Consider the following 20875-nt stretch of genomic DNA (forward strand, 5'->3'; position numbering starts at 1 on the left):
ATGGTTTTAGGAAGAAGTGACAGTCATCGAAATGTTCTTGTTTGTAGGTTGAACGAGCCCACCAGGTAGCCATGGTCCTGGACCCACAGCTCAAGCTGCGTTCAGTGCCAGCCTACCAGCATGAAGACATAATCTCCCGTGCATGCGAAATGGCCGCCGACTCCAGGGATGGAGGCATGACTGGTGGTGGAGGTTCAGGTGGCGACGACCGGGACACCGACGGCCCACCAACCCCTAAAATAAGCCGCATAGAGGGAGGGGGAAACAACGGCGGCACCTCAAGGGGGACCAACACAGTGTCAGGTAACGACGACAGTCAGAGCCAAGTCAGACAAGAGATTTTTCAATACTTGGCTGAGCCTCTTCTACAAGGCACACCTGACCTCTTCCAGTACTGGAGCTCAGCAGTGAGCGATAAGTTTCCCAAGCTCGCTCGCCTGGCACTGTGGCTGCTCGCTGTGCCTGCTGTGGGCATACGCAGCGAGTGTGTGACTGTGTGTGAGCAGAGCCTGGCTATGAAGAGGAAGCAGCAGGTCACCGCTGAGGAGATGAACAAACTCATTTTCCTTCGCGCCAACATGGGCTAGGAGAGAAACCTAATCAACCCTAACCAACCAAACCTTCACCTCCAACCAATGACTTAAGACTATTATTTATATACTGTAGGTTTAGACCAACTGTAAACTTAAATGTGTATGGACATTAAATACTTCTCAAGACAAATATTTACAGGAAACTCACATTGTACAGGTTGCAAACACCCATAAAACAATACGGCTTATTACATATTTTATACAGAGAAAGGACTGTTGTAAAGTACTGTGGACAACATGTAGGGGTGGAACGGTAACTCTCAAAAGATTGTCCTGTTTGGTACGCCACCCTCGGTATGGGCTGCACACTTAAACAGGACGAGTCTCAGTCTTATCACGGCCAGTGATTTGAATTAGTCCAGCCTAATGACTAAACTGCTCAAAGGCTACAATGCTGTTATTCTCACTGGACGGCAACATTTTCAGGTAAAGTCAGCTTTCACTGCTTGAAACTACTGTCACAGACCTCTGAAAAGAATCCCACTAGATTATCAAAGATGACCGAGAGAAAGATTTAATTTCACTTAATTGTTATTATACAGGAACAAATTAAAAGTAACATTAAACAGGTGGCTGTTAAAGCAGTCAGTAGCATGTACAGTATGTCGGAAATTGATCATTTCCATTGGTGTGTGACAAGAAATTCAAGTGGTGAATCCTCACTGCCATTTCACCTCTGACAATTAAGTGTAGTAGGTTTATTATTTGCTTTCCTGCATAGCTGAAATTTATATTTTGCAGCATAATCAGCCACAGGAGACAGTCAGGTTAACTGAGCGTAAAATCATTGCAGCCAAATCGACGGTTGCTTCAGTGGCCTAAAAAAAAGCGTAGCTGTGGATCATTTGCTTGCACTGAGCTGCATGCATATTTCATTTAAAAGGGTGAAAAACAGCTGATAAAACATTAATGACGATATGATGCTTTCCTCTTTGTTTATGTTAAAATTTGTGAAAAAAAAGGTCATCCAATGGTTTATCTTACCAAATTTAACTCATTGGGTCTCGATGCTAGAAATGCAAGTTAAATGGTGAGACTTGCACAGAAGGGCCAGTATCATGAGGTTAATTTGAAAAAAAAACAACAAATTTGTTTTTCCTTCCACATACAAAGAGGACAGCGTCATATCTAGTATCTTCGATTTCATTCAGCCTTACTATACCGCAGCTGGATTACACCATCAGGAAATTAAATAACATGCATCCTGCATTATCCTTTAATACCTGATGGTACAACCCAGCTTGTAGGTCAGTAGCTACACAATAATGAAATCTAGAGGCCATTTTGTCTGCTAGTTCCCAGTGCTGGTAATTCAGGAAAGTCACATCAGTCAGCTCTGTGAAAGGAGACACCTACAGTCGGCTATAAGTTGCCCTCAGATAAGCAGCAGTAATGTTATTAGCCATCAGTTTGGTAAGCTCATAGGCAAGGATTTAATTCATATTGCATAAATCCTTGTGTGGTTGCCCACTAAGAGTGTGTGTGTATGTGTGTGTATTATTTTTTTTTAGAGCTTATTTAGTAAAGACTCGTTCATAGGAAAGTTATTATTATTTTATTTATTCTTCTTTCCTCATTTATCATTCTAATATAACCATTGTCTTCCTTGTGTAAGCTACAGATTTCCATTTTCAAGGCAATAAGCTTTATCTTAGGGCATAGTTTCCAACTCTCTCTGCTACAAAATGACTGTTCCCATGACGCTTCTACACTTAATTATTGATAATAAATTATTTTCTGTTTGTGAAATCAACGGGATTTTCTCAGGAATGAGTGCACCCGCGCAGGCACCGCCACTTTTCTCCTCACTGTACCGAAACACACACCAAACTGTGACCTCAATGCCGAGGTATGTGCTGAACCGTGACTTTTGTGAAACGTTCCACCCCGAGCACAGTTAGTGCCATTTGCAACAAACGAAAGAAAAAAAAAAAATGGATCACTGAGGGTTTATTTTTTTCAGGATGAAGCGAATTCTGCCAGTACATTCACTAAAGTCGACACATACATGCATACTAATGAAGTCAAGTTATTTATTTTTTTATGAATTCTACTATACATTTACTCAAGCTGATACCTCCTCAAATGACTTGGATGAATGGAAGTTATACTGTAAATTTGTTTGTTGCCTTTGGTACTAATTAGTCAAGTACTAGTTTGTCATCTCTGTTTTTGGGCCTTAAGTCTCTTTCATGCGACCACCTTAAACCCTACAGAAAGAACCAACATCATGCCTTTCTTTGCTGTTAAATGGCCTTCTTTTCACCATCTTTTTCTAAAGCTTGTAGTTTTTTTTTCTTTTCTCTCTCACTCAAATAGACTCAAAGGGACTTATGGCTGATGGTCGGAAACACTGTCCTCTAGTGGACTGTTTAATGTCATGGAAAACTGTGTTATTTGACAAGTAGCTTTATTCCAAAGTTCCCACTTTTTTTTAGAAAGGTTGAGTTGAACACATTTGCTTTTTGGAATCACCCCTTGTTTTCTATAACAAGTCAGGAATAATTTAACAATAACACACCCAAGCACAAGTTCCACTGTATAAACTTATACTGAAAAGACTCAGTAGTAGATTACAAACCACATTAGCAGGGTCATACCAGAGCAGGTAGATATACTATTACTCATAATGTGGTATGAGACTCTCATTTGTATTTCTTTTATTGTAATATTTGTGATGCAGTTTAAATATATATTGTCTTTTGATCCTAAATGGTGCAGTACAATACACATGAAACAACAGGGAATGTCTCTACCTGCTTGGCCAGAATTATCAGTTTTCATTTTTTGCCAGAGGCTGCATCATCTACTCCGTATTCAAATATCAAACACCAACAGTCATAATTGAAATACCTAATCCCATTATCAACAGTCTAACAAACCATTTCTATCTCTTTATGCCATGTTTTCCAGCTTTAACCCCCAGTACAACTTAAGGTACGGTCACATTAGACTTCTGCCCGACCCACATTCACTCCGTCTCTGATTAATCTCTACCGAAGCCTGTATGTTTCAGTGTGATTTTCATGGGTCAGAGTTCACCTATTGTTCAACTTTGACCTCACAGATTTGCCTGGATAACCTACAGGAACACTGATGGAACTGTACTTGGAAATGTAGATCTCACTGTTGTAGCCCTGTGGCAATGTAGTTTAAAGGTGCAGTTTGTAAAGATCGGCCTACCTGTCAAATGTTGCTCCAAGCAAACGGGGCAGCATATCACCAGAGTAACCAGCTACTGCTCACTACACTCTTTGCTGTTAACTAGCAGTATGGATGGGTCATGATTATGGAATATTCAAATAATCGTTTAATTAGAAAAATTCTAATGGTTCGTTTAGCCCTGGTTTTCCATTGTTTTTCCTTTGTCTTCGGCTGGTAATAACACGGTACTACCAGGTATTGCGTCGTTATAGGCCTTGTAGAATCGTATTATTATTACCAGGCTCTGGTAAAGCATGTGTAGCACTGCCTTTTTCACACGAGGTCAGTATATATGCTACAGTACATACAAACAGTCGATCTTTGAATAATGGAATAATTGCCAAATTGTTCCGTTGACTATTGGATAGCATTTTTGCCTGAAACAACCGTCCCAACTAGTTAGCTCTGTAAGCTGTGCAGCTTGTTGTACGGTTGTATGTTCTGTTAAACAAGAAAAAATAGGTGTTGAAGGGAAACATGCTTTCTTCACATTTTGTGAGTCTATTTTGTTTATTAATTAGACTAAAAAAAGTTAAGAGAGCTTGTGAACAGAGCAAACTTGCCGCATACATCTCCCAGCTGAAACTACATTGGGCTATACTATCAGACTATAACCTTTTGTGGTGGTGATGGGGCTAGCTGGTTAGCATGCTAACTCTAGTAGACATCTCTGCAGCACAATACATACAATATCAACAGACTTTGAAGAAATGTTTATGTTTAGTAAGTTCATTTTATGAATCTAACTATAATGTTGGCCGTACCTTACACATTGCACCTTTAACATGAGGCTAATGTGACTGTACCTTTTTTAGGTTGCAAGGACACAGGAAGTAAGACGACAGTAAACTGCACGTGGGAAATTATAGGGCATCTCAGTGAATGGTCTCAAGTGTCATGGTCTCACTAGGATGAGAATCTTTTTAAGTCTACCTGAACGCAGTCGAGTCAACTTTTATTTTCATTGCGTTGTCTCCGTCAGTTAAAAGTGAATGGCTCTGCATTGCAAACTGTATAACGTGTTGTAATAGACTCCTTACCTCCAGTAACCTCCAGCTTTGACTTTTTCGTACACGCTTTTCTCTCCTTAAAGAGTAACTTAACACCAGGCTGAAAAGCACAGCTGCTGCCCTCTCAGACTGCTGGGTGTGGTGCAACAGAGCAGTTGTGCTTCGTTGCACCTGTATCCACACCCAACAGTGATGTCATGGGGTCTTTCAATACACCTGTAAGTCATGCAGCCAGGTGGAAGTCCGCAAATTTAACATTTTCAGAGGGTGTTAAGTTATAATGTAGTGGGTTCTTGTTTTCATTAACGTTCTTGAAAGGATTTATTTTGTTTGGGTTTATTTTGTTATCCAACTGTTTTAATAGTTTGTCTGTTTTCCCTCTGTAAGACTTGGGGAGAGTGACTTGATTCAGTGTAACCAAGACAGACATTTTTTTTGCATTGTGATGATTTGCATTCCTGAAATCAATATGTATACTGCTGTTTCAAACTGATTTATGTCACACATTTATATTTTGGTAACCAGAAAAGAAAAGAAATTGCTGTAAAATATATTTTAAATTTAATTTTCTAAGCACCAATCTAATGTTTTACCTCAGTACTCAGAAGGTAATGTTGTAATTTAAAAAAAATTGGGAAATGAGCTGAGCATACAACAGTTAGCTTTGATCAAGATATAGTCAAATTACTGTACATTGGTTATGTGGTTTTAGAGGCGATCCCCGACTGAAACTGATGAAGGGATTTTTCTTACAGTTTTTAAATAAGTATTTTAACTAGAATACGCTCTGGGACAAAATGCCATTGTTGACGTAATGATGTCAACTTGATTTTACATAGAAATAGCATTCTTTTTGTTGATTTAAATGAGAATTATATCTAAGATATGCATGCTTTTAATAAGAGTACTGATATATAAAGTTAGAGCCAACATGATTCACTTGCATCTGTTGACAAACACTGGCTTACGAGTAGACGTTACCTTAAGACACTCTATCAAGAGTCAGATGAGCAACCTGGACTGAGTCTGAACCTTTCGAGGTGGGAGTAGCGATGCTGATCATGGGTTGGTGTTTATGGGTTGACATCATCCATTTTCAGAGGATGTATTATGTAAATACAAGAGAACTGCTGTTTTTATGCCACAAGGGGGAGCCTTCATTTCAGAGATACAGTAGGGAACACCAATAACATTATACCTCTATTTTCTACAGTAGCATTTCAAAAGGTTTTGATATAATAGAAAACTCAACTTAGATACTGGTATTAGAAAATTGAACTCAGCTGTAAGTTTTATTTTGTTTCAGGATTTTAACTTATTCAGATAATAATTGTAAAATATGGTATAAGAATGCTAACATGGAGCTCTGTTCTGTTTTAACTATGGATTATAGTCTGTATTATCAATTCAGGTTAAGAAACTAGTGTTGCTTTCATCCTATTTTACAGGCATTACTTCCTTTTATACTCTGCTAAAATGCAAAAAAAAAAAATGTGTTTGATTCTATTCTTTTTTATCGCACTTTGGCAGCAGATTCCTGTGTAGCTTCAGATCTGAGTTGTCTTATTAGTAAGCCTAATTTATACTTTTGTAGCAACACTATTTTTATATAATGGCAAAGAAAGGGTTCAGTGTCTTTTTTTTTTTTTTTGGTTTGTTTTTTTTCCTGTGTCATATGTGGCAGCGCTGTTCAATGTTTCTTGAATACATTACCCACTGTAGTATGTGATGTGTGAATAAACTCCAAATCTGTCAAACTGTGGTGTTTGATTGCTGTCTGTGGATGTGTGTGAGGTGGATTGAGAGCGAGCGGGGAAGTATTTTAATGCTGTAAAGTAGTTTTATCCCTGCGTGCTCAAGGGTTAGACTGAAACTCCCTTTGCCCTAATTTCAGATGAAAGATGAAGTTTATTTTTAAGCCGAAGGGAGAAAAAAAAACATTTCGAAAACCTGCCTCTGAAGTCAGTGATGGAATGTCACTAAGTACATTTACTCAAGTACTGTACCACTCCACTACAACTATTGGAGGCAACTGTTGTACTTTTTACTCTACTACTTATTTGCTCATTTTAGTTACTAGTTACTTTGCACGCTGCATCGGAGCCAAAGCAGCACATTTATAAATTAATTTATCTTCAGTCGGACTTAAAAAAACCCCAAAAAGAATCTGATTATCAGAAAAATGCTGAATATCAGATCTAATAATTGGCCTGATCAATAACACCAAGTCAACACTAAGTATACAGTTTGTACATACATGTTCATGAATGTTGCACTTTCGATACTTAAGTACATTTATTGCCAGAAAGTTACTTTAAATACTTAAGTACATGTCATCAGATACTTTAAGACTTTTACTCCGTTGTACCAAAGTAATATTCAAACACGATTTCTTTACTTTTACTCAAACATGACTTATGGGTATTTTTTACAACACTCTGAATTTATGAATCAAGAGAGCCTGGGAAATATTTGACTGTCTTCCTGTAGAAACGAGGCTGGTTGCTTATTTTCAGTATGAATGAGGACTCCCACCCCCAGAGAAATGAAGCAGAGCCTTTCCACAGTGGCTGAGAGGGAGAGACGGAGGGCCTCAAACACATGTAGAGGGGGAAAGAGGCCCTACATAAGGGCAGAGCGATTGAAGACTCGCACATGGGCAGCGGCTATACAGAGGCTGCTTAGAGGTGCGTGCAAGGGTTCCCCAGGGGCTACGGATAGGGCAAAAGAGCGAGGGAGTGAGACAGAAAAGAGGGGAAAGAGCGAGCAAGTGTTCATCACAGCCTGCTGTCTGTCTTTCTCCCCTCCTTTCGCACCCGGGTCAGCCGGCCCCCAAGGTGCAGCAGTCAGCCATGCAGAAAACACCCGCACTCTTGTCTCCTCCGCTGCTCCTAAGCACAAGGGCTGCCTACCAAAGCCTAATTTGCAGCACATGCGTCCAAGTTTTCCCCACCACCACCACCACCAACAACCCCCTCACACACACACACACACACACACACACACACACACACACACACAATACAACCTCTTCCCTTCCTCCACACCCCACTGCTGAAGGTGACGTTTTTCCACAGGCTATTACTACAGTGAAATGCTAAGTTTGTTTTTGCTTACAGCACAGAGTGTTTGCGTGTTGGCCGGCCCCTCGTTTTTTTTTTTTAGTGGGCTAATTTAGAAAAGCAAAATGTGGGGAAAACAAGCCGCCAATTGCTTCCGTTTCAAGGAAAAGTTGCAGATCAGCTCTTTTCTCAAGGAAAGTAAGGAGGAGTGTGTGGGACTGTTTTGCAGTCAACATACAACCAAAGAGTCTGGAAGCAGAAAACATCAGCTGTGTCTTTGTACTGGAAGACATTGTTCAAGTTCTAAAATTATGATTTTGGGCCTTTGGCTGCATTGGAAGTGTGAGAAATGCAGCAGCAGCTGAATATAAAGGGGGGTTCCCTCTGTGTACTCGTATCTGACCACTAGGTGGCAGTATCTGGCTTTTTATCAGCTACAGTGTGTACACAGTAAGTGCACCACTACAGAATAATAGAAATTATAGCGACACTACAGAAGTGAACATAGATTGAGGACCAAAAATCAGACATTAGGTAATTTATGATTGCATTATATTGCACTGACGTAGCTTTTAAACACAGACATGCTGTCGAGCTCCAGGTAACCCAGGTAAGACCAAGACAGCCAGAAGCCCATACAATAATTTGCTTTTATGCTCGTGTTTATGAGGTTGTTCAATAAATTTACTACAGTTAGACAGTCATCCAACTCCACCTCCAAAATGAAAGAAGGGAGATAAGTTTGAGGTAATTTGGACTGTTTTTTCAGGCATTTTGGACAGCACTGCTGAATAGGGACTACAGTATGAGAGAAAGGGGGCATGACATGCAGCAAAGGGGCACGAGTTGGCTTTGAACCCTGGGTCACTCAGGTGAGGACACAGCCTCTGTACATAGACTGCATGCTTTACCAACTGAGCTACTGGGGCACCTCACACTTGAGCTTTTTGATCTGGAGGATTTGTGTGTTTTTGGACAGAGAGGAATCAAGTGCACCTAATGAAATCCTCTGACTGCAAAAAAAACAGACACAGAGTCAAGTTGATAGCCATAAATCAATGGGCTATTATGCACCTACGCAGTTCACCTTCCTTCAGGTTCACCATCTGCACCGTTACACTTCAACTGTTTTTTTTCTCACGCCGACCCATTCAGAAAAGATTCAGATCCTATAGCTGATTGTTTTTGCTTTTCCCAGTAAGACACATGTCGCCGTCCAGCTACATTTACAGTAACTGAGAAAGTTCTGCAGACTTCCCTCTGCCCTTGGCTGTTACACAACCAAAAGAGAGGCATCCAGGTTTCCTTTTCCAAGCCCAAATTGGGCGGTGCCATGTAGCCTTGCTCCCACCTCTGGCATTGACAAGGTTGGCACCTTCACCCCTGCCCAACCAATGGCCATCACAGCTGTCCCGACTTGTCTGCTCAGTGAGCACTGTAGGGACACGGAAGGACAGGTGGAAGGAAGTGTTCACATCCTCCTCTCCCTGTCCTGTATGGAGGACCCGGTGGCACCGGCACTGTAGTTTCTCCTGCTCAGCAGGTGCTGACTTTTATCAGTAGTGACATGAATGTACAGAACTGCCAGGGCGCATCCTCCCAGTTGCTGTCAGGTGTCGTTCCCGCTAACACTCCACCTAGCCCCTGACCTCACAGGCACCCGGTGTGCCTGTCTGTTCGCCTGCCTCTGCTCCTTCTGCACACCTGCGCATATGTACGCACACACGCACATCATACACTGACTCAGATTAAAATCTGTTCCCACAGTAGGCCTAAAAGATTGACTTTACCTCTCATGCACCTCTCAGAGTACCTGGGTCTGCCCAAAGCCACCTATGATACAACAGGATGTAAAGTATACAATGACGCCTTCGCTGACACACATGATGATTGTCCAGGTGTTTTTTGCACACCTCACATGTTCCAGCTCACAGGTGCCGGCAACATCCTCCCTGAAACAAAGAGCACACAGTCTGCGAGGCTCGCGATGAGGAATTTCACTGCCCATTACAGTAGGCAGAGCAGCATTTGAATATTTCATATCTAAGTCAGAGTTATGAGATGACGCAGAAGTGTGAAAATATGATGTTTGACTCTTGGCTTGAGAAAGGCAAGTGTGGTCACTGTGAAAAAGGAGGTCAAGGTTAAATTTGCTCTGTGGATATAAATAGCCCTTCAGTGATGTCCCCCTGATCTCACCGTTATTATTTATTCATCGTCGTCATGATCTGGGGAGCACATCCAGCCCTCACCATGCAATTTCAGACAGCTGAAGACAATGACAAGAGGAGGACACATATCCAAACCTGAATTTTAGACGTTTACATGAAGCCCATTTATTCTGGGGTTCAGTGAAACAGGCCTATTTGTTATGTGCAAAAAACGTAATTGCCCTTTCGTTAAACTGCCACAGTCAGGACTGCTGACGCTGGTCTTTACAAACATCGTTGTTTGCCAGGGCATATCACTGTTTCTGTTACCGACCCGACTCTGCCTTTTGTTAAGTATTTTTTTCCCTCTACGTAATTTCTGTATTCGACAATTACTTCGCACCAAGAGAACCGAAGGCTTGACAAGTAACATTGCACATAGCAGTGAAATTGTGTTATTTGGCTGGGAAATTATTACAAAATGTCAAAAGTTGAAAGTAATCAACTCCTCTGTCTTGGCTTATTATACAATCTGTTCCTTCTGCTGCTGTTTTTTTAAATTTTCTTTTTTGCTCCCCTGGTTTGTCTCTCCTATGTAGTGTCTGCACAGTTTTCAGCTGCTCGATCAGTTCACCATCTGCTGCACCTTTTCAAACTTCTTTCCCTGAAAATGAGTTGTTAGACACATGTCCCTCGGGCTGTGTTGACAGCTCACTAGAGTAAAACATTTAACATGTCGAGAGTTAAACGAGAGGATTGATATCACTCTCATGTGTGTCGATTACATATGAGGCCAGGTCCAGCGGTCTCATTTTAGCTTAGCTCAGCTTAGCATACAGACTTGATGTATGGGGGAGAAGCTAGCCTGGCTCCAAATCTAAAAAATAAAAACATGTCAGTTTTTTTAATGTTTGGTCAGAGCTACACCAGCTACTTCCTCCCACTTCAAGTCTTTGCGCTAAACTAAGCTAAGCTAAGCTACACCTAAGTGTCATTTAAGATCCAGCCTTATATTTGACATACAGATGTGATATCAAACATCTCATCTAACTGTCTTACTTCTTATTTCCGCAGTGTGTCAACCGGCTGGATTTTATGATTCATGATTGTATGGTTCACTCTCATATGTCTTTAAAAGTTGAAGGTAGGACCAGCAGTCTTTTAGCCTAGCTTAGCATACGGATTGGAAGCAGGGGTAAGCAGTTAGCTCCAAAGCTCACAGATTAGCATGTTATATCTCTTTTGTTTTATCTGTACAAAAGCAGAAATATATACATAACAATTTGCAGTTTCACGGATGGTTATCTTACAGACCTTTTCTCGGTTGAGCGCAGCGCAGAGTCCAGGGAAAGTCACCGCCTCCGGCAAAGAAATAGTCACATAGCACCCACCCATTTAGAGGCAATGGTAGGAAGATTTTAATTTTGATACTTTATGTATGGACAGAGCTAGGCCAGCTGTTTCCCCCTGCTTGAAGTCTTTATGCTAAGCTAAGCTAAGCTAACTTTCTCCTAGATGTAGCTTTGTATTTAGCATACAGGCTTGAAATTGGTATAAATCTTCTCATCCAACTGTCAGAAAGTAAACAAGCATATTTCCTATTTCTGTATTTCTCCACATTGTTTCAACTGGCAGTATTTTATGATTCATGATTTGATGTTGATGTCTGCGTTTGTATTTTTTTTTTTTTAAATCTCGAAATGTGAATGAATCAGGTAAAATAGAGGACTTAAATAGAGCAGATAAAGAGTCTGGTGGTTAATTAATTTTATTTTTGATATGGTTGGTTGATATGTTTAACGTTTTTATCTTTTCTAATAAATCATAATTGAAGCATTTGTGTTATTTGATCTGGAGCTAATAGAGTAGTGAGGTGAAAGTAGTTTTGTGAGTGACTTCCTCCTTCTGGCAGTCGCAACATCATCGTTAACGTACACTGTCCCGCCTGATTTTAGAGCATTCAAATTGTATTACAAACCTTTTAAATCTGTTTTATCGCTGCATGTCATGACTATGTTGTTAGGATATTGCCCATAGTTTTAAAGGAATTATCTTTTACCACAGACCAGCCCAGGCCGCCTCGCTCTTTATGCTTGGCCGTCCGCCAACTAATGTCATGTGAGGCGTCGCTCCGGAGCTGAGGTAAAGAAAGTACATTTTTAATGATTTAGCATCAGCAGCGCCTTTCTATTCTATATTCCATCATCTCATTTCCATGATTTGTAACTACTTGGTGGCTGGAATGATTCCTTGGGGAAAATAATTCCTTGGCACAGAAGCAGACACTCAATTGAAAATACACACTGGGCAATTTTAATTTGAGAGGATACTGAAAAATGACCCATTTATTAAGCCTGTTTGATAATCAAAGCTAATGGATCATTTCAATTTTCTTAACTCTGCATCTGCTAAAAGGAAATGAGAAGAGGCTGCCTGTGTCTGGTAATTTGGATGTATGAAATAAGGTGATTTATAATTAAATGGAAGTGTGCGTTTTGTAATCGTAAAGCTTAATTGTTTGAGTTATTTTGTAGAAAGCAGGGTTTTTTTTTCCACTGTAGGGATTTGAGATGAACATATATTAACCCCCTTTTATTAAATTATTGCTACCACTAAAGCACTAAAGAAGACAAAGATGACCAGTGTAAATGTATGTGTGTGTGTTATTGCCATGAGGAACTGATCACCATGCAGCCACACATTTAAATCTCCCACAAGGTGTCTCAGATCTGGAGCAAACACAGAGGGACCCCAGGGGCATTACAGGTGCATCATGATGACGCACACCACTCATCAATGTCCTAGTCCTTGACAATGTCATTCTTAAACTGAGAAAAAAAAAAAAAAGCAGCTTCTGGGATTTGCTCAGCGAGGCAGGCTGGTTTACATTCTCCCTTTCTCTTACTCCTCCTAATGCTTTCTGGCATTCTTGTCCCTCTCACTCCTTTGTTTTGACGGAAGCCGGCATCTTATTGGTGGAGGCGGAAAGACAAGTTGATTGATCAGGCCGGGGGGTATTGATCAAGCTGATCCTCTGCCTTGACCCTTGACCTTCTGATTGACAGCAGCGCCTATAATGAGGCCTCAGGACAGAGAGCATAGGATAGGGGGTTTTGGGGAAGGGCATCTGTGGGGAAAAAAGAAACCCAAGGGGATGGGTAGCGTACGCACACACACAGCCCGGCTCAATCAACTCGGTGCCATTGTTACATCGCGGTGCCCTCGATAACCCCAATTTGCATAATCGGCTTTTGCATTGTTTGGCCCAGACACATTAAGGTGCGGCATTGCATTGTTGACTGCGAATCAGCACGTGCTCATTGTTTGCTCATCTCAGTGTAGCATTATGCATTGTTTACTTATGCTGCAGCATGTGTTTTCCTGCTTACTGACTAAACGCATTATGTTTCCTTTCCCGGCCTGAGTAAAACATACATTACGTCTTACGCAACACAGTGTGTCTACAACAAGCACAAACTGCGCTGTTTACGCACCCCGCGAGCCTCTTCGAATTATTTACGACACACCCAAACAGAACAAGGTATATATGTTCCTTACAAAGTCTGCTGCACTTCGTTAATGTTGTTTACCAACGCATTCTAGACATTCCTGACATTTTTCTCTTGGTTATAGTCGCCTAAAGACTCTTTGAGACATTCATATGTTGGTTTCAAAATGTCTAAACACAGAGGATTCACTTTGTTTCTTTCGTCCTGATTGAAGCAACACTATGTCACCTTTAAAGCAATTCTGGAGAATTTTTGTTCAGTTCACTGTCCTGCATTGCTGTTTCCATGTCTGCTCTCAGGTAAAAACACGCCTCCATCCACCGTGAGCAATCCGCTCTTACAGGTAAACACAAGCGTGCACGCTCGTTCACATAGTACAGTACAGTACAGAGCCGTGACCCTGGCGCCGCTCTATGAATCCTATTCTTCATAAGCATTCAGCTCATACTGTAGTTTTGCTTTGATCGTTCGCATGAGTGCAAACATGGCGTGCCAGCGAAAACACACAACCTCAAAGATGTTGAGCAACGAGGCTTGGTTGTATTAATAAAGAGAAAACTTTAATAGGTGTGAAGCTTTGATATGCGCTCACAAAGGATGCTTGAGAGAATGTTGACTTTGTTGAACTTGTGTAGGGCTATTCCAACTCTTGACGGCCGTTGATTTAGTTTGAGTCATTTTTGCCCCTATTGCAACTATTACTTTCTGGTTCCCATATATTGCAGACGGAACAGCAAACCAGCAGGACATCCTGTGCTCTCTCTGATGATTCCCTTCTGTTTGTCACTATATTAGGTCACCGTGCATGATGCGATGACCTCCTGACCTCCATGTTGCAGGTGTTTTGTTTGGATGAATCGTATTGTGCCGTGGCAAGCTCCACAGAAGTTTCAAACCAGTTAAACTGCAGCGACAGTTGTTATCTGCATATCTTTCATCTGTAATGTTTGAGGTTTTTCTCCCCTTCGTGCTTCACAGCGTTGCCGCTGCTCTGTGGTCACCGCTGTCAAATTTGATTCATCCCCCAAGAGCCTCATGTGCAGCCTTGTGCAGTCAGTGTGCAAGTGCACACAGTAATTTGATGAAGTTTTCAGATCGTTGAAAATGATCTAATAGTTGGACATCAAAAATTAAAGTCTTTTCTTGAATTTTTTACGACCATTCTTACAACCGCTAACTCCAGATTTGACATAATCTGTTAAAGCTATTAGTCTTTGTGCTCAAAAAGAGAGTAAGTTGAAGTAAGTTCAGTATTCACTCTCCTTTAACCAACTCCTGAGGGAAATCAAAGACCTTATGCCTCTTTAAATTGCTAAATGCTCCAATAAGTTCACGAGCTAGTTGCTAACAGTATCTGTCTGTCTTGTGCTGGGTAGGAAGCATGCAGTGGGCTTATCAGAGCTTTTTTGTGGGGCTTAAACCCCAAAAAATGAGTAGAAAGACCAAATGGCAACCTCTGGAAGTGCAGAAAACTGCAGTTCCTTGAACGGCCACCTGAAGGTTGCTCCACAAGCGAGTCGATCCCCATAACAGCCCAGCAGAAATAAACATCTTGAAAGCCTGGTACAAAAAACTGTTTTATTCTCTGTATGTTATTTTCCCTGTTCGTGACAACTGCAGATTCAAAGATAATCACAACTAAGGGAATGGCCATTTTGAGTGACAGCTAACCGCATGCTAGCTCGGCTTGGCTTCACCTCAGCTAATTCCAGTCGCTGAACTCGGACTCTCGGTCGTGTTTGTGGTGTTGGTGCCTCTTTGGTGAATTTTTCATGCAAATATCAGACAAATATTATGGCATACTGCGCGGTCAATTGTACCAACGGACCGTCCAAGAAGTCTGTGGGAGTCAGTCGATGCCAAGATGGAGGCTACGTCCATGTTTTGTACTGTCTATGAGAAAGACCCTAAAAACCTTGTGTAGCTGAGGGGGTAAGTTTGTCTCTACAATGCACACAGTCGTTTCATTAGTTGTAAATGTAAAACTTGATCAATCACATGATTTGATTCAGATTGGGATAAGGTTTAAGACACGTTTTACTTACATCGATATAAAAAATGTGGCAGTATCTTCAAGGGGTGCAATTTTTCTAGCAAATCTAAAGGAAACAGTGACTTTCCTTTTTGCACAATTAAGTAAAAATTTCCCCGTGGTGTCAGGTTCCCTAATTAGCCTAAATCAAGCCTATGTACATATATTTGACTGTGCAGTAGGTGTTGAAAAGGCATAAGGTGTTTTAATCTGCAGCGCTCCATAAGTCAAAAGGGGTCAGATATACCATAAATAATCATTTTTATGGGTGTATTTTACAATGTGAAAGCCAACACATATAAACTTTGTTTTATGTGCAAGTAAAGGAAGGAGGAGTTTTAGTTCAATGAGTTCAGTGTGTGAACGTAATGCTGAAAATTCAGTAGTGACAAACTGGGAATGGCTGCCGCATGAATTTGGTCTTTGCACTCTCTTCCCCAAATCTTTCTTTGCCCTAAAGCAATCCTTTTGGTCACCCTAAATGTTTTTTAATAAGACTGAGCCTTTTTTTCTTCCAGTGGGCCATCCGTTCACCTTGCCAGACATTTTTCCACTCTTCCTCACCCAGTGGATCAGACTACCTCATGCAAAAACATCCAAAACTCTTCCAAGAAATAATTTCTGTCCTTATTCCTTTCTTGGAAAGCATGCAATTTCAGCCATCGTTTGGTGAACTGGAGGCCTGCGCCAAATTGTTGTCAGTCCTGGGGGCTTGATGCTTCAACCTGGTTAATACCACTGCAGAAACCACTCTACTTTGTGTTTTTATGGACAAGCGTCACTGCAACTGTATTTCAAGTAGGCCGGCTAATGAGCTTTTTAACCATCTCCATATGGACGTGCTCTAACGTCTAGACGGAGGGGCAGTAGTGGTGGCAAGCGGTGGTGTGCTGACTGTGCCGTACTCTGCTCCCCTGCACATATAATTCTTCCCCACAAACAGCAGAGTTAAACCGAGGGCAAGCCTTGGTTGCCGTTGGGGACCCATAATGGGTTATTGTTTACCACACAGCTCACAACAGCCGCTAAAATCCAGGATGTGAGGATGATGAGGAACACACTCCTCATGCACATTTACATATATAGACAATGATGTGATGTACAGTGTGGTTCTGTATTTCCTGAGGTGTCTGACTGAAAAATGTAGCTTTAACTTTGGGAGTTAGACTCAGTATTCCTGTTAAACTACTTCATGTACTCGAATTGTACTTTCTAAGGGTGCAATATTTAAGAATTGGGCATTTTTTCATACTCAAAAACAAAATAGGGGAAGCATATCACCAGAGTAACCGCTAACTGCTGCTAACTGTATCTTACTTACTGTTGTCTACTATCAGACCACCACCTCCTGAGGTACAAATTGGCTAGGAGCTAGCTGCTTAACATGCTAACTGCAATATATATCTATGCAACACAAAATGCAGGAGTACGCGACATAACATCGAAACTGTTACTTCATCACATTCTGTGGATAATTTCAATTAATTTTTGAACTTTTTAAACTAAAATTCTTACATATTGCACCTTTAAAGGGGCTCTATGTAACCAATTTGTAGCACTTTACATGCATTAATCACTTTTTTACCGGCGATATGTGAGCGGATTGTAACTTAAGATGAAAAATGAGACCTTCCCCGTCTCTTGTTTGCCTACAAGCCTGTGGACGGTTTGTCGAAGCTGTCAGAGAGTCTCGACAGTGCAGAAATATGGCATGTAAGGAGGCCATTCTTTACCTGGTGTGGCGATAAAATGTGTGGATACATTTGACATTTCTTTTATTATTTTGTCATGGTGCCCAAAAACTGACAAATGTGAAAGAGTTGCATTGGAGTAAAGCTTTTAAAAACATGGCCACAGCCAAAGCCTCTGACTCTCTTATGCATTTATTTATTTCATAGTAGTCTGACGAGAGTAAAAACAAGACACGGTGACGATCACAGACAAAGTAAGCTGCAACACAATTGAGCTTTCCCAGCTAAGGCTAAGCGAGGACATCGGCAGTTCAGTTTGTCAATTTGATCTACTCATTCAACCACACAGTGTAGTATATGCTGGCGGTAAAGTATCATGGCATTGTTTTTTTTACAATTTTTACAAGTACAATGAAGACAAAAAAAAGAGTCAATGATCTAAAAACCAAATGCATACAGAGAACTATAGAGAAATTGCGTGTTTCTCTGTCTTCATGGGAATGATTTATATCTGAGTGCATGAAATGATACTGTATATGTTGCCTTGGTTAGCCTTGGTGTGCTGTTATGTAACTGAATCAGTTGCTGTGTGGTTAAGCATATAGCCAGTCGTGCGTATTACTGAAGAAAGTGGTTCCTTTGTGGTACAAGATGCCAAAAGTGAACTAAGGTGATGCTATATCCTGAAGCTACGAATAATCTCAGAGTTTGGTCTCATAAGGGGAAGAAAACCACCTTTTGCTCTGAGGAACAGTTGTAATTTGACAACGAAAATCTGCCTTAAAGGTGCAGATAAGTGGACAGATGTAGTCTGACTGGGGTATAGAAAGACAGGATTCTCTGTGGTGAGAAAAGCTCGAGGCAGAGACACAACAGTCACATCCTCTTTCGGTTGCTCCTGTACAGCTGGAAGCTATGACTAATAAATGATGTAGCACTTGGATAAGGGAAGAAGTTTGGGTGGTGGGATAAGGGTGACGTATAAAAAAAACAAAGACTAGAATGTAATGTATCTACAGACGGTGATACAAATGCACTTAAGAGAGATGATTCAATTACAGACGTAAAAGTAGGACGCAAGCATGCGCTTGAGTCAACTTCTCCCTGTCCTCTGTGATCTACAAACATCCCTTCTGATTTAAGGTGATTCATTTTGCTACTAAACTGAAGAGTAGACTTCACTAATTCATCCTGAATAAGATGTAATAACAGACAATTCAGTTTTCATCAACAAAATATGTCATTTTTATTGATTGTACGCATCACAGCAGACAGTAATCTGACTTCTCTCTGCTAGGAATATTTCACGTTTTCTGCCAATACTCTGATTTTGTTTTGATTATCAAACCACAACACGTTCTCTATTTTCCAGTGTTCACATATAGCAGCACGGCCCTGTGTGCAGCTGAACTGGCTGCCCTTCCATGCTAAGCGCATATAAATGACAGCTGTCATACGCATTAGAAAAGATTAAACCCGATTTGCGCGAACGTATATAAATTTTCTGTAATCTTTGCGATACTCTGTTTAAAAGTAACAAACAACACCTCCATCTCATTTAGCGCACGTTGGGAAGTGGTTTCTTTTTTCCTTTTTTTTCCTTCTTTTTACCAGAAACTGCCTGCATGACATTTTTCATGGAACCACTAAAAATTCGACCTGGTATGAGTTTGTAGGTAGCACGGGATTATACTCTTAAGGGCTTTAATGGCTATTCTGTAACGGCATTATATTTAGAAAGAGTCCCGTCCACTATTATTGAAATCTATTGTCACCACTGCTTTTATTTTCCTTCCACGTCAATATTCCCCCATATTTACGGTAAACCTAATCTGCATTATTCTTTAACGTGTCGACATTGTTGACACTCGAGTGTATATCATTTTACTCCACAGATCATCCACACACACACACGCACACACACACACAAAAAAAATTAAGGCAAAAGCATTTAGGTTTGCACTTTAGAACAGCCACAGTCACAGATTAAGCCGGGTGCATTAATGGATTATAGGACAATGTTTTTTTCCTATTTGACTCGCGCTGCTCCACAGTCACTCGGATGACGTAGTGGGATTATTGTACAATGCTGCAACCACTTTTCTCTAAACAGGAGTGATAGGAAGACATAGCGATGGCTGCATCACCCACGGGAGATAAAGTTTGAGGATGGGCCGCATGCTATTAGAGAAACTTAATATCGTCTCTCTCTCTCTCTTTTTTTTAACTAAAACATTTTAATAGCCATCCAATGCCCACATTCTCCTGTTGAATACCAACTTCCTGAGCTCTGAGATCACATAGAGCCATATCAACAAGCTGTTTATTTTTGGACAGCGCAGATGTAATCTCTCTGGGTCAAAAGTGAGTGGCAAGAGAGAGAAAAGCCCAAAAAATGTTTGCATGCATTCAGATAATGAATGGGGATAATCCCGACAGTGTCATCTACTGTTGGAACTCTTTATATTACTCCGTATAAAAGCCACACGGCTTTTATTTGACATCTAATGGAACGATAGACGTTTGGACATTAGAGGCAATCGTGTGACAGAAAGGTCGGATAACGTGACTCAAATAATTGGTAGTCTCCTGCATTTTCATCTGGGTTACAAAAGAGATTATTGTCATGATTTGTACCGATCACATTGGACGGTGTCAAAGGTCTGCATTCGTCCAGTGCTGTCTTATTCACTGCTGACCCCTGACTGATCTCGGCGTCATGCCCCTCTGAAAGCGGCGGTTCTACTTTACGGTCTGACTCAGATTTGCAGTGGGATTTGCAGAATTGCACAGGGGCTCCGTGACACAAACCATCACGGGTCATTGGGTTAAGATGGGATGTTGTCTTCCTGGACCATCAAATCCAGGAACAACTGGGAATCAGCCTGCATAGAAAAAAAGGAAGAGATATTGTGACGCTCTCCCACCGGCAAATAGTCGAGCCGGGGAGGCACACGGTTTGAACTTTGTGCATGTTGATTGGTCCGTGCCCGGAGGGGTTGGGTGGTGGGTGCAAGGCTATATTAAAACAATTCAGCTCAATCTCCTTGCATAACGGAGAGATGGTGGGTGACCTTTATGTGAACATGTTTCAGAGGGTTTTGTCCCACCCCCCCTCAGTCTGCACATAGTGTACCAACCTGAACGGATGCTGACTGCAAGACATTAGGTCATCTTTTCTATCTCCAGCAGCACTCATGTTCCTTTACAGAGAGAGAGAGTGACAGTCTGATCTTAGGTGAAGAATGTAATTACAGGCCTGGAGAAGTCTTCCACCTTCTGTCATGATACTTTGGCACCTTGGGTGGGTTTGCATTTCCATTTTCCTTCAGGTTTGATATCAAGTATCTACTTGTAGTACATTGCTTTACAAGTCCGTGACCTGTTCTGGCTGAAAAAATATGGGTCAACTGAAGAAAAAAAGCATGCATTTTACCACAAAGTGTGCGTCGAACACAAGCAATCTCGTCTGAATCAGGGATCTATAAGAGAAGGACCTAAACAGAGAGATGGAGGTGTTGCCACACAACCAAATCTGAAAGGAGAATGCGCGTTAACAACCTGTCATGTGAAGGTTCGGACACGCAAAGTTATCCGCCGTCTCCTCCGACAAGATTTAAACGT

At 41.2% G+C, this 20875-nt stretch overlaps 1 protein-coding gene across 1 annotated transcript in view; it reads left to right on the top strand.

Annotated features, from left to right (window-relative positions):
- Positions 1-6564, top strand: part of znf618 (zinc finger protein 618) — a 37229-nt gene extending 30665 nt beyond the window's left edge. The window contains exon 16 of the mRNA XM_073477690.1: positions 48-6564. Coding sequence (XP_073333791.1) covers positions 48-587 — 540 coding nt within the window. The 3' untranslated portion in view covers positions 588-6564. The remainder of the gene's footprint in view (positions 1-47) is intronic.
- The last annotated feature ends 14311 nt before the right edge of the window (positions 6565-20875 follow it).

Source organism: Pagrus major, chromosome 12, assembly GCF_040436345.1.
Source record: "Pagrus major chromosome 12, Pma_NU_1.0".
Taxonomy (NCBI): domain Eukaryota; kingdom Metazoa; phylum Chordata; class Actinopteri; order Spariformes; family Sparidae; genus Pagrus; species Pagrus major.